The 14,481-nt window shown below is 34.8% G+C and overlaps 1 protein-coding gene across 1 annotated transcript; it reads right to left on the minus strand.

Annotated features, from left to right (window-relative positions):
* Positions 1-1,882: 1,882 nt before the first annotated feature.
* Positions 1,883-12,071, minus strand: LOC129942025 (nucleosomal histone kinase 1). The gene is made up of 3 exons (XM_056050817.1): positions 11,643-12,071; positions 10,907-11,573; positions 1,883-2,830 (listed from the first exon to the last, which is right to left on the minus strand). The coding sequence occupies exons 1-3, from the start codon at positions 11,901-11,903 to the stop codon at positions 2,109-2,111; spliced, it is 1,650 nt and encodes a 549-aa protein (XP_055906792.1). The 5' UTR covers positions 11,904-12,071; the 3' UTR covers positions 1,883-2,108.
* Between the last annotated feature and the right edge of the window lie 2,410 nt (positions 12,072-14,481).

The following is a 14,481-nucleotide window of genomic DNA, read 5'->3' on the forward strand; positions in this document are numbered from 1 at the left end:
TTATCGAAAATGCGTGTTTTCGCTTTTCATAAATCCCTGCTTCATTGGATTAGAAATTACCTTTTGGATTGTCCAATACAAGTTGTATTGGATGGATTCAAGTCTAAAAACCATAAAATAAATGCTGGTGTGCCCCAGGGCTCTGTTCTATCTCCAACACTCTTTCTCATTTTTATGAATGATCTCCTGTCTGCAACATCTAAACCAGTACATTGTTTCGCTGACGATAGTACACTTAGTTTTCATATTCGTTGACAAAATATGATAAGCTCATTAAATTCTGACCTAAAAAGCATTGTTCAATGGGGATTAAAAAACCACGTTGAATTTAATGCTTTCGAAAACGCAATGCTGTCTTGTATCGTTAAAGCGATATGTACCCTCATTGCCATTATCCCTGGATGGCACTTGCATTAATGAGACTGAACACCTCGATATTCTCGGTATGTGTGTCACCAACCACCTCTTGTGGAACGATCACATACGCGATGTCGCCAAAAATACCGCAAGGTATTACGGTTTCCTTAGGCGATCCAAGAAATATTTCACTCCTTCTGATCTGGCTGTTATCTACAAGACTTATAACGTCCAAAACTTGAGTATATATCCCATCTCTGGGCTGGTGCTCTTACAACTTATTTAAGCCTCTTGGATAGTATTGAACGAGCATTTAAATTGATAGATGATAATATCATCATAAGTTCATTTACTTCGCTTTAACATCGTCGCAAGATCTCTTGTCTAACCCCTTTTTACCATTATTTTAACGACTTATGCCAGTTTCATTCCTCCCCTTAAACATTTCAACCGTAATACTCGCGCTTCTAGGAATGCTCATCAGTATACCCTGAAGCCCAACTTCGACCGTACTACAAAAACAGAGATTCGTTCTTTAGCCGTAATACGCGAATGTGGAATTCCTTACCACACTCTGTCTTTCCTATTCGGGAATTCAAAACCAATGTGCACCGACATCTCCTTTTAAACCCTCTCTCCTCTTCCTAGTGATTACACTGTGCCTCTGCATAATAAGGGTAGTAATATCCCCTTGAGCGTGTGCTTATTATAAAAAAAATAAAACAAAATTAACGGTAATCCCATTTCTGTCGCCTCGGTCCCAATGCTCGTAATGCCCAATTCACCACATCGTGCTGAGTTTTTCTAATTATTTAAAGATCGTCAGCATATGTAAGTTATTTTAAAAACATATGGAAGATAGAGCCTCTATTGTCGACCGACTCGAGAAGAGTGCAATATTCTTTCAGAGAATTAGATGAATCACATGACATCGCATCATCTTGTCTGACAAAATGGCTATTTTACAAAAATTTCTTTTGGGATTACATTCAACGCATTTTGCTTTGACATGCATACAAATATTGGTGGACTGTACCTTAGGAGTGGAAAGTTTGGTAATAGTCCCAAAAATTCTAACACCACCCGCTCAGGCGTTCAATTCCAGCTGACTGAATTTGAATCTTAGTTGTTTATTTCTTCTACCCGAGCTTTGTTACTCGTTTTTGTATCGTAATTTTAGCTGTATGGCATCAGTTCCGTTCAGTTCAGTTTAAGCTTACTTACTTGCTTAGGTCCTTAAACCTACATATATCGTCCGTAAAGTTCTTCAACTCTTTCTCAATCGTGCGTATTCCTGTTTGACTGTTCTTCTACATATACTTCTTCGCCTTCAAGTGAAGGGTATGGCGTAGAATTCAATGAAAATAATGGTTCAAAACAACTTTTTATCACCATTAAGACTTTTCCCTAAAGTCATTTTTATTTCATGACTTTTGAGACTGAGCAAAGTTCGTGGTTGCTTTGCTTTACAAACAATTTAGCAATTTTTGAAGTCTTCAATAAATTAACACAAAAAATTCGTAAATGTGTATGTTCCATAATAGTTATTTTATTTTGAAAAAAAAAAAAAAACGAAACTCAACTCAACTAATTTCAGATGTTTGATAATGTTAATAATAGAATAATTAATAATACAATAGATAATAAGTAATAATAAGAGGAAAACAGATAAAGATCCTTTTTGTTTTGTTTTTTAAATAAAAAGTCACACTAAAATATGCAACAAGAAAAGTTTAAAAAAAAAGAGAATACTACGATCGAAGAGAGTCTGCTGCAGTTCTTGACTTCATATTCATCCTTCTAACCTTCACTCTTGTTTTTGGTGATTCATTCTCATTCACTGAATTCGTCTCACTACTTTCAGCCTTTTTCTTTCGCTTCACATTGACCACAACATTAGCATCCATACTAACATCTAACTCGAAATTAAATTCATAGGTTTTTCCACTTTTTGGATTTGGGGTGAGATTGTCGTTTATTATGGTTTTACCTGGTTTGCGAGAACTATTCGGTGTTCCGGAATGTGCGTTCTTACGTATTGATACAACTGGGCTGAAATTTATATTTGCCGAAATTGAAGTGTTCCGTGGTGAGGAGCGAAGTGGCGGTGTTGATTTTAACCTCTTCTTAGGTGATTCCTTTGGGGGTTTCTTCTTTGCACTAGGAGGTTCTTCTGGAGATGGTTTATTTTTCTTTAAATTTAGTTTCTCTGGTTTTACTTTGGGTTTGAGAGGTGTGCTCTTTTCGAAAATTTCATCACTTTCGGAATCGTTTTGATCTGAGATTGGTGCCTCGGGTTGCTTTAGTTTCGCTTTGAAATTTGGAGTTGACTTTAGTTTAAAGTCCAAATCACCAGAATTTTGAACTTTGAGGGCTTTCAAACCTGATTGGAACATTTTTCGACATTTTTCATATTCGGGCTTCTCGTTGTATTCCATTGTTGCAACATATTTCATAAACTCCAGGATTGGAGCTAAAATTAAAGAAAAAAACATTTTTAATATTTATTTAATAATAGGTAAAACAAAACAATGTATTTATAAGACTTTTCGACTGTTTCGACAATTAAGTGTTGGGATAAAACTTAAGATTTTCGAAGAATGATATCCAAAAGAAATTGGACTCTCATTTTTGAATTGGATGCATTGGATGCAAACGTTGAAAAAAACCTGAAAGACTTTGGTCTTCGATATCAAAGCGCTTCTCCCCAAAAATCCTACCTACACTAATTTTGGCTTTATAAACATTTGCTTTTGAAATATGCTGTCGGCTCTTACACTAATGACTTTTAGTGGTGTTTGGCTGATTTAATTACTTTGCGTATCCAACAATTTCCAGTAATTTAGGTGAAGACATTGGGTCCCATTGTGAATAAAATTTTCTTCAATTAGAGACAAAACAATATTAAAAGTAAGTAAGTAAAACACTAGGGAATCTGATCGTTATTTGAAAAGAACAGATTTCAAGTTTGACAATGCTGTCAGATCAGAATTTAATGAGATTATATTTCGCTGCCTTCCAAGGAAAAGGATGTAACTTTAAAAAACAAAAATTGCTAGCTGATGGTATTGTAGTTAGCGAAGTGGATTAGAAGTGACAAACAATTTCAAAATAAGAAAGAGTGTCGGAGACAAAACGGAACCCTGGGATACACCAAACTTTATTTTGTGGATGTTAAATTAGGTGTTAACAAAACATAGAAGCGATTCATCAATATAAAAAGCAGACACTTTATCAAATGCTTTTGCAATTATTAGTGCAATAATCTTAGATTCTCTAAACAATGTTTAGATTTATTGCACTGTTCGATTTGATAAAGTATCAAAACACCTGTGGACTTATCACTACGAAAGCCATACATGTGGTCACTAAGAAGCTTTTGTTCTTCACGATATTCTACAAAATGATAATTAATTCGCGTTTACATGACATTATGGCAAATTGTAAGAAATCGAAAGCTTTCTAGATCAGTGTTCGTAAACTGGGTGGTCGTGATAGAAGCATGGTGACTACGCTCAAAGTTGACACTAGCAGCTCATTTTAACTCTTTTGTAGGCTGATGAGAATCATCATGCTTTCTATTATGCACAACCTAATGTCACTATCTGCGAACTGGATATTCCTATTACTCGATCTAAGCTTGAAACTACTCTGAATAAAATGAAAAATAATAAGGTTCCTGGAATAGATGGCATTCCGATTGAATTCTACCGTTTTAAAATCATCTTCTGGCTTATTTCAATAAACTTTATGAACATTCTTTTGTTCCAAACAATTTAAACAAAGAAAAAAGAAAAAGAGATACCAATCAGCCAGATAACTAAAGAGAAATATCGATTCTCAATTCGCCAAATAAGATTCTTACTTCAATTCTTTATGAAAGGTTAACGGAATGGATTAAGAACAACAATCGATTCATCATGTTCCAGACAGGATTTTGATCAGGTTTCTCCGCGCAAGACCATTCGCTCTGACAAGTATTGCCAGGAGATCAATTAAGCAGAAAATGAAATTATATGTCTGTTTTGTGGATTTTAAAGCAGCCTTTGACAAGATAAATAGAAATGCCTTGATATACAAATTGTCATCCTTACGAATTTAACGTAAATTCTTAATGTTTTATTTCAACTGTCTTGTCCCATCTACTGCATCAGTGTGGGACGGAACTAAATTCTCTGAATGATTTGAAACAATATCAGGTGGCACAACATGTTCAATGATCTGATTGCCAAAACTGATGAACATATCTGAACATCTTTCAAGAGCCGCAACAACATTATGTATTGATACCTTAACCACCAAATAACATCACACGCTAATTATCTCAGTCACGAGTTTTCCTCTGAGGCTATTAGTTACATATTTAGAGCCCGAGTCGAAATACTGAATCTTAACTATATGCCGCCTCGAACTGATCTTCCACAAATCTGTAGCCTTTGTAACACCGGGGAACCAGAAGATATCTCACACTTCTTTGCATCGTGTCCCCTACTCCAAGAGATTCGACGGCTGTATGAAATCCTTAATGGTTATTTTGGATTGTCAATTGTCTACAGGTACTGCAAATATGCTTTAAAATACCGCAATAGTTTTCCATTACTCTACAACCAGTTATTGCAATTGAAGATTCAAAAAAAGTTTCCTAATTAGTATTTTGTGTTTCAAATCATGTTAAAATTGATATATTTTTTATTTTAAAATCTTCTCAAAATTTTTAAATTCGCAGTTGTTGCTTTAACAAAGTATAACTTTTGTTTATATAATTAGTTGAACTTATGTTTATTATTTGAATTTTAACTTCTTTACATTTAAATTGAGTTTTTGTTATGAAATTTCGATCAGGCAGACGGCAGAATTGTTATGTTCATATTCTTAAAGAAAAGCATTATTTAATAATTTATATCTTAAATTAAAAAAAAAAAACTATATATCTATCTACATGGCATTCGAAAGAAGGGACGTAAGTGCAATTTGACGATACTTAGAGGGGAAAAAGGATTCGCACGTTTTATGGTCATGCTGGACCATTGCTGTTTTCTATCCCCTAGGACTTGTATTGCCAGCGTTGATTTGTGTTAAATACTTATAGCTAAACGTTAAATTTAAAGCTTGTAGATTTGAGATTGTCATTTGTAGTGTCAATCAATATAGAAATGTGTTAAATTTACTGATTAATTGTTCAAGGAGACTATTAGCACCATTATTCGATCAACTAAAAATAGTTCTAACGACCGAATTCCTTCTTAAGATAGCTTGACACAGATTGAACTACAACCGACAAAGAATAGATGGTTATAAAATCGTTCCACTCAATATGCAGCTATAAAGCAGAACTTGTTAAAATCAAAAAAATAACAAAATCTTAAAAATGTGTTGAATACTTTCTATTCTATCAATATAACAGTATGGCTCCCAAATAACGCAAGCGATTTAAGAATGGCCTGACAAAAGAAACATGCATAATTTTAATAACATTTGGATCATGGAACTCTCAGAAAAATCTTTTAGCAAAACCAAGTGTGTTGGTAGGTTTTATTATAATATAATTATAGTGATCAGTAAACGTTAAATTTGAGTCTAGTACAACATCAAACGTGACTAATTCAACATATAGTCAAAATTTATTATATCATGTTTGCGTGTAAACACATTCACGCTTCTTTTGAGATTCGTTTTCGATCGAAAGTTATTCGAATTTGAGAAGGTCTTTTTTTTAGCTTCGATCGATTCGAAAGTTTGCTGATTCAATCATTTAAAAAAAACTATGTAAACTTTGATTTTCCAATGGTTCAAATTAAATGTCATTTTTGTGTCGTTCACATATTTTCTAGTGAACAGATAAAGAAACATGTAAGTTTTTATACGATAACTAAGCTAAATAATTGGTTATATTGACGAGTTTTTTTATGTTATTTTATAGGGCGCAGTCACATTCTAATTGTGGAGGAAACGAAAAAGTCGTGATAAGGTTGATGGAGGAGAATCCTGTAAACCGTGTAGATACTGGCCGGTTTTGTAGAGATGCTGCCATGAAGCTCATTTAATTTTGTTTTCATTTTAATTGAAAGTGTAATCATGTGTGACGAATATACATGATATTTTAAACGGTATAAACACAACATGGAAATTTAAACCCAAATGGTTACGTTAGTTGAAAAAATGTTTAATTTCATATCTTGAATGTTTTTCTTTATCACTTATTAACTTCACTTAATTTGCATTTCAGAAACTGTTAATCTGTGACAAACTCTGAATTAAAAATAAGATACTTCGAAAAATAAAAATTTATTGTGGTCACACTAAATCAAATCATTTAGAACAGCTGATCTCCAAAATAAGGTTAATTTCGGGTCATTTTCTGCAATTAATATTTTTCATTCGAATCTCAAAATAAACCAAATTCATTCGAACGAAAAGATCTAGTCACTCGAATCAACGTGACGTTCGTATCGAAAAATGTTAATATCTGCACAGATAAGCGATATTCAAAGAGACATCATTAAATAAGATAAATAGACATGGACCAAGGTAACTCCCTTGATATCTATCTATCTATCTAAATTTAAAATATGACGATATCCAAATTACTATCCAAATACTGAAACTGTTGTTAAATCCAATTTTACTTAATTCATTAAGAAAAATTTCATGACTTAATTTTCATGTTAAATGCCTTGTTAAAGTCTGTAAAGATAGTTTCTCTTTAGGACGATAATTCGTTACTAAATTTGAAGAACCTTTTTTAGGGTGGCGTTTGGGTTTTTTATGGACCGGCGCACAATGGGGTAAAATCCAAAAAAGCTGGCATTTAATCAAATTATGAAGTTAAACTTTATTTTAAATAAACGTTCTATTTCTCTCCGAAATATAACAGAGAATTAGAAATGAGACATAAAAAGTTTTTTTGCTTCACGTGATCTAGTGGAGATCGTAACAATTGGAGAGTAAGTTCATGTTTTGCGTCGAGTGCAGACCTCTTTTTACCGCTTTGCGTTGTTTTAGTAAATTTTGTATTTTTTTTATTTATTACGTGTATCAAATTAAATCTTGTTGCAATGGAATCAGTAAGCTCAGGTGCGTTTTTATATGTTAACTTTTTTGAGAAAAATATGTTCGTGTTGTTTTAATTTGTAGTTAAAAATGAAAAAAAAGGAAAAAATGTGTATTTTTTTGCATTTTTTGATATCTTTATGCGAATAATTGTGTTTCCCGTGGAATCCCAATGTGGTCTATACGTCATTTTGTTCTGTGGTTTGTCTTCTTTCAGAATATGTTTCTTGCTACCTACATTTTGCTCCCCTGTGTGTAGCGTTCGTTTTTTTGGTGACGTCATGTTCTGAAAATACATGTTTTTGGCCAGAGTTATATTTTTGAAACTTCTTAGGCCGAACAACATCCAAAACGTTATCGGTTGGTTATTGCGTTGGGAAAAGTCTAGTCGTGTAAAGCCAAGATTTTTAAAAACCAATAGAATTTGGCTTAACACTCCCATTCTCTTCACATATAAATGTCCCTTAAAATATAAACGTGGTCGTCCGTCTGTGTCTTTTGAAGAAGGATCAGAAAGAACAAAACGACAAAAAACTGAAGAGCTGAGAAAATCAGCTTCTCTTTCTGAATTAACATTTGCGACCGAAATGAATTTGCGAGCATCTGGGCAGTCGGGAGTTGCGAAACTAATTCACGATATAACCACCAGTCCTGGAAAAGTTAAAACATACAGGAAAGCTTTAAGAGAGTCCATTGAACCTACTTCAATGACTGGTGAAGAAGCCTTAGCTTTATTTATTGAAGCAGACTTATCTCGCTTCCAATATGAAATAATCAGATCAAAAGCTCCTAAAGTATTTCCTTCGTACAAAATAGTTCAGGAGTGCAAAAAAAAAATGCTATCCTAATCCTAAATGTATGAGTGTTTCTGAGACTTGTGTGAGTACAGATTTGCAAAGTTTGCTAAACCTTACAGTAAAGCGTTTGGTAACTGTCCAAAAAGACATGATTGAAACACTAAATACCGAAGAGTTGCAAAATGTGTGCTTGTTCTCTAAATGGGGCTTTAATGGAAGCTCTGGGCACAGATCATATCAGCAAGCCTTTCATGGTGCAAAAATAATATGGCAAAATCCTCGTCGAAGCTCAACCAGGTATTGCAGGCCTTTAAGGATTGAATTTTTAAGAGAAAACTCATCAGTATCTTTAGCTGAAAAGGTAAGAGCAGACAAAGAAATTACCGACCTTCAACCTAATCTAAGTTCAATCCATAATAATTGTATATTTGTAATTATAAATGTGTTTAAGAATTAAGAAGTTAGTAACAATAATAATACAAACCAACAATAAGAAAATCTCAAAAGTGGCAACCATTTTTTTTAATTTTATTAGAAGAATTTGCATTGCAATTAATTAGAAAACACCTAGAATAACAATAACTTATAGTACAATAAGTCTTATTTTATTTTGGAGCCGTTTATGTAAATTTCGAAATCTGAAAACATTTTTGTACCCTAAAAATGGGAATGGTCATTAGAAACTTTGACTATGCATTAACATTGGCATAAGTAGAATTTGTGCCAAATTTCGGCTTCCTAGCTCTATTGGTTGATTTATTGACAACTTATCGTGGTATGAATATTTCCAAAGATCTGGCAACTTAGAACATCTCAGATACTCGTTGAAAAGATGAAATAATGGATAGGAAATATACGACACATTTTTTGTATCATAAACGATGGTTTTCAGCACCAGGACTGAAATATTCATTTAGCTTTAGGATATTGTTACTTATAGGTGCTTCAGAAACCTAGAAATTTTTGACGTTAGGAAGAAAAAATCTTGAAGGACAGTCTTAAAATAATTATGTTTCATGCAAACATTTTATACGACGAATATGAATATGACTGTCCCTGGTCTTTCTATCTTGTTTAAAGCTATTTCAGTTTTCCACAGTGGCTTTATAATAACGTCACGATACACATTTGATTTTGATAACCTCTTAATAGCCCAAATCATACCATGAGATTTCTTGGGGTTGGAAAGATTATATTCGGAATAAAAATGTCTCATAAACATCAAAGTCACAAGTACCTCGAGGCACAAGTACCTATTTTGAAATTCTCTGCCGCCAACGCCGTCACAAGTACCTATTTTGAAATTCTCTGCCGCCAACACCATGTACTGAGAACCAGTGGCAACATTGCCAAGATGCAATCAGAGATGGCGCCTCTGATGTGCTGGGTTTTCCAAAGTCCACCAACAAGAAATATCTTTTATTGATGAGGCAACTGCAGCCAAGCTAGCTCTATGGAAAGATGAGGAGAGAGGAACACCGACTTCTTTAAAAGCAGGAATGAAGTTCGAAAGTTTTATGAACAAATGAAACGAAATTCACAAGTCCATACTTCGAACTGAAAGCTGCAAAGACGAAAGTGGAAACATCATAGTGAAACCGCAGTCAATGCTGAGGATATGGAAGGAATATTTTTGCAAAACTGTAAGAATATCTCCGTAACGAACTGAAGTCCGCTGTCAGACAGGATGATCTATTGAATATAGACGACGAAAGCCAACAATCCGGTCTTACCGACTTAGACAAAGTAAGGATCAGAGCTGAAGTCTAGCAAAACCGCTGGAGCCGATGGTTTAAATGCCGCGGTTTTTAAAACAGCTTGAGATAATTTCGTTAGGGACATGCATCAACTTATCTGTAAGATATGGCCTGAAGAAAGCATGCCCCATGAATGGAAGACCAGTATTGTTTGCCTGATACTAAAAAAAGAAGTTCTTTAAACTGAACCAACTATAGAGGTATTAATCTTCTTAACATCGCATCCAGAATCTTCTCTGCCGTAATATGTGAACGTCCAAAAGTCATTGTCAGCAACCTGATAAGTCCTTAGCAGTTTGTCTTTAGACCAGGAATTTCCACAGTCGATCAAATATTCACATTATTAAAAATGCTGGAAAACCCCAAGAACGTCCAATCGACACCTACCTTCTCTTCATCGATTTAAAGCCCGCATATAGTAGCATCTGCAAGAACGAACTGTAGTGAGCCATGTCTAGTTTTGGCATCTCTGCCAAACTCCATGAAGGTTGGAAACAACTTAACCGAACCTTTCGATGTCAAAAAAAGCTTTAGACAAGGCGATCTACTTTCATGTAATTTCTTGAATACCGTCCTTGAAAGAATAGTGCAGAACTCCCATTTCATCACTTTCATACCATCTTTCAGAACTCGCAAGAACTCAGCGTGATGTCAATGGGGTTTTTGTCAATATTGGGACAGAAGGAAAAAATGGGTTCAGCGGTTAATGAGGGCAAAACAAAGTACATGTTATCATCAAGAAAAGACTTAAAATACGGTCAAGAAGACCTTAATAACAGACGAACATAAGGAAGGATTTTCGTCAAAGTGAATGCCTAGTTTTCCTTCGCCACATTCCACAAAGGATTCTCGAGCCCAAATTTTATTCAAAATATGATTTGAAACCAAATGTTAAAGAAAGGAACCAAGCTATTAGAAAATAAAAAAACCTTTTGGTGTACTTACTTGGCACTCCTTTGGGATATAATTTCTTCATAGATCCACTAACATCATCCATGAAAGCTTCTTTGGATTTCTGTACTTTCAGGGGAACCTTCAACAAGTTCTCCTTCTCCCAAGGCAACATAACACCCGACCAGTCTATTAAATTGTATCCGAGAATCTCGATATCCCCTCGCATTGTCGGCACACCCATGTGAGCATCTCTCGAAGTGTATTCAATTGTTCCGTTGTGCATTTTCTTCGGATCTGGCTTGAAATCCTTTTGTGTGTAATGACTGGCCAAACCGAAGTCAACTAAATACGCCTGAGAAGCACCCCCTTTGCCATAGCCCAGCAGAATGTTGCCCCCCTTCAAGTCAGCATGGACATACGTCCTGCCGTGGATATACTCATAGACATCCAGCATCTGCAATGCCAGTCGATAGATTGTGTGCTCTGGGATCTTTCTTCCATTCTCGAGGAAGAATTTCCAAATGTCACTGCCATATCGTGGCATCACAACAAAGCGGTGTTTGATATTGTTGATGTCGTGTGAACCACTGCCAACCAAGTACGGCATTCCGAATGACTTAAGGCCATTGGCCTTCTTGAACTGGGTTATGTCCTCAAGTCGAGCATTTCGCATATAAAAATGCATTTCAACGAATAGAGTGCCATTGGCATGGGGTTCCTGCGAAGTAATGCAAAGGAGACATTAACAAGGGAACTCTTAAAAAGTATGAATATTTCTAAAACTTACAATCTTCACAACATACTCATAGTCTGTTGTTTTCTTTGGAGGATTTGAGGCTTTACAAGCGGAATAGATCTGCCCAAAGCCTCCGACTCCTATGGACGGGCCTATTTTCCATGCCGTCTTGGACAAATCGGTGATGATTTCACCTTCTGGAATTGGCTCTCCCATGACATGGTCATTCTTTTTCTTAGCCGCCGGTTTTCTTTTCGGCGGAACAACTGCAGCTGCTCCAGCGGCAGCTTTGGGTTTTGCTACACGCGGCATGATTTTTTAATATGAATGTTTTATTGGAATGTTTTTCTGTTATGTTAAATGCTAAATGCTGACTTGAGGTATGTACAATCAATAATAAATTCTTATTTCAAATTCATGAATTTGGTTGTTTGTTTGATTTTTGTGGTTTTAATTTTGAAAGGCGCCGTTTTCTTCTCAAATTCGTTGGCATTTGTTTGAAGTTTGTGTTGTTTTATAGCATTTGTATGAAAGAGATGGATATATGAGGAGAAGAATCTTCGTTCAAATTCAAAAATCGCTTTACAAAAAGTGATGCCAATAAGAACACAAATTTTATACCAAACAATTTTTTGTTCGTATAATTTGAAAGGGATATTAGCTTTAATTAAGGATTTAAAGTCAGGATGATTAATTTTTTACTATTGGAAGTAATTTTTGTAAGGGCCAGTTAGTTTCAATGAGTTCAGCTGGATTTCAAAGTAAAGGGGTAGACTAAAGAATTTGGTGTTAAATCACAAGGTCAGTAAAGTGAAATTATGTGGTTATTAACGTTTCCCCCAGAAAAATCAATTGTGACACGTGTTGTGTGATATGTTGCGCCATCTTGTTGAAATCATAGCTTCTGCACATGATGCCTTTGTTCAATTGGTGAAAGAAAAAGTCAATAATCATGGTTCTTTAACGCTAAAGGTGATGTTAGTCACAAGATTGATGAAAATTGTTGATGTCCAAAAACATTGACAAGATATTTTCGAATTAAGATGTTGCTTTAAGATACTATCAAATAATCAACATACATCAATATAATATTCAAAGGTAGAAGGTAAAACATATAAAAAGGAGTGGACCCAGATAACTCCGTTTTGAAAAACCCGACACATTCATCTACTTGTATAATGTTTTCAAGGAATAAGTACTCACGCGTCAGTAGCAACTTCTCCGGTCACCATCACCATTTCATTGATCTAAAATCTCCTTAATCACAAGATAAATGAGTCAAGTGAGCCTCTTCTATACATCGCGCCAATAGCTCGGATCCTTATTTTGTAGTCACAAACCTTTGACAATTGAAAAAGTAGTTAAGAGAAAATTGTATCTATTTAAGTGGATGGTATTTACTATAATTGCATTGATAATATGGTCGCCCTTTCTGTTAAAGTAAAGATGCTCAATTACTACACGCCTTGCGATTTGTATGTAGCTTTCATCTACTCATCCTCTCAGTCAATTATTTTCAGTATCTTCAAATGCAATACATTTTGGGCAGAGACATTTTCTATAACATTCAAAAAATTTGACAGGGTAACAGATACAGTGGACAACGAAATCCTGTCCGGTTCTTCTTTGGTAAACACCCTCTGCTAGAAACCGAAGAGTTACTACTAATTTTACTATGAGGGTCGATCTCTTTTAAACCATATACTCAAACTCAAATGCCAACTTATTAAAGCGGAAAACTAGCTTGAACTTTAAACAAACAAACAAACACGCATGTAAAGTACCATTAATTTGTAAGGCTTTCATGGAGCATCATGCAGACTTGAGCATATCCTTCTGTCATCGATCCACAAGTCTCCACCAAGTCTTCAAATAAACAATGAAATATGATGCTGGAAACGAATCCCAACGTGAATTATGATATCCTCTAAATTCTTAAAATCTTCAGGTTTCAGAAAAATGAATTTCGGCATTAGGTAGTAGACGTTGGTAGCAACTACTGCGAGGATTTATAATACCGATGTAAGTTGAAATTTTCAATTTATTAATATTTAATTTTAAAACTTGTAACAGACGAAATACCTATAAGGAATCCCACAAAACGTTGTGGAAAAAAACTTTCAAGGACCTTAAACAAAAATGGACCACCAACTAAAGCCACCCGAGGGTCAACATAAAATTGTACAAAAAAAACTCACGCAGAACCAAAGTGTTTCTAAACAACTGTTGAGGTTCGTTTATGGAGTTACAATAAGACACAAATAAACAAGTTTGTGAGATTGATTACGCAATAGCATAGAGTAGTGATGTTTTCATCTATGATGGTGAAGACAAAAGTAGACTGTTAACAGTCGATTTGTTTTTTCCTGAACACCGTATAATTTAATAAATATGATTTAAAAACATGAAAAATTAATATAAAAATAAACCAGCATGGTGTTCAAATATGCGTTTCGCCCCGATGTAATGGTTGGGCTCATCAGAAGATGACTATTACACCTTGTAAAATATGATGTTCTCCCACGTAGCACCAAATTAGGATTTTTAATTAAACTATCAACAGCACCACCAGTACACCCGTCAATGTACTAAAATTTCATGTGTAATGACAGTACTATTAATTTTATATACATTAGTATAATGTCGAGCTCAAACTATCAAAAATTAAAAGGGACTGGGAAGCGAACTACATTAATAACATCCCATTTGTGCCCGTTAGCCGATTTCTCTAATAGTTCAACAAAATATTATTATCACCATGGACAGACGAAACTTTGAGGTATTTTAGCACCTAGGCTCTGCTAACCACTATTTCTTTGGACTATGAAAGCAATTGACTAGCGAAGCCCTCTCTGGAGTGTCGCTTTATAAGACCCTCATCAACCCTGTC

The sequence above is a fragment of the Eupeodes corollae genome, chromosome 1 (genome assembly GCF_945859685.1).
Source record: "Eupeodes corollae chromosome 1, idEupCoro1.1, whole genome shotgun sequence".
NCBI classification, from domain to species: Eukaryota; Metazoa; Arthropoda; class Insecta; order Diptera; family Syrphidae; genus Eupeodes; species Eupeodes corollae.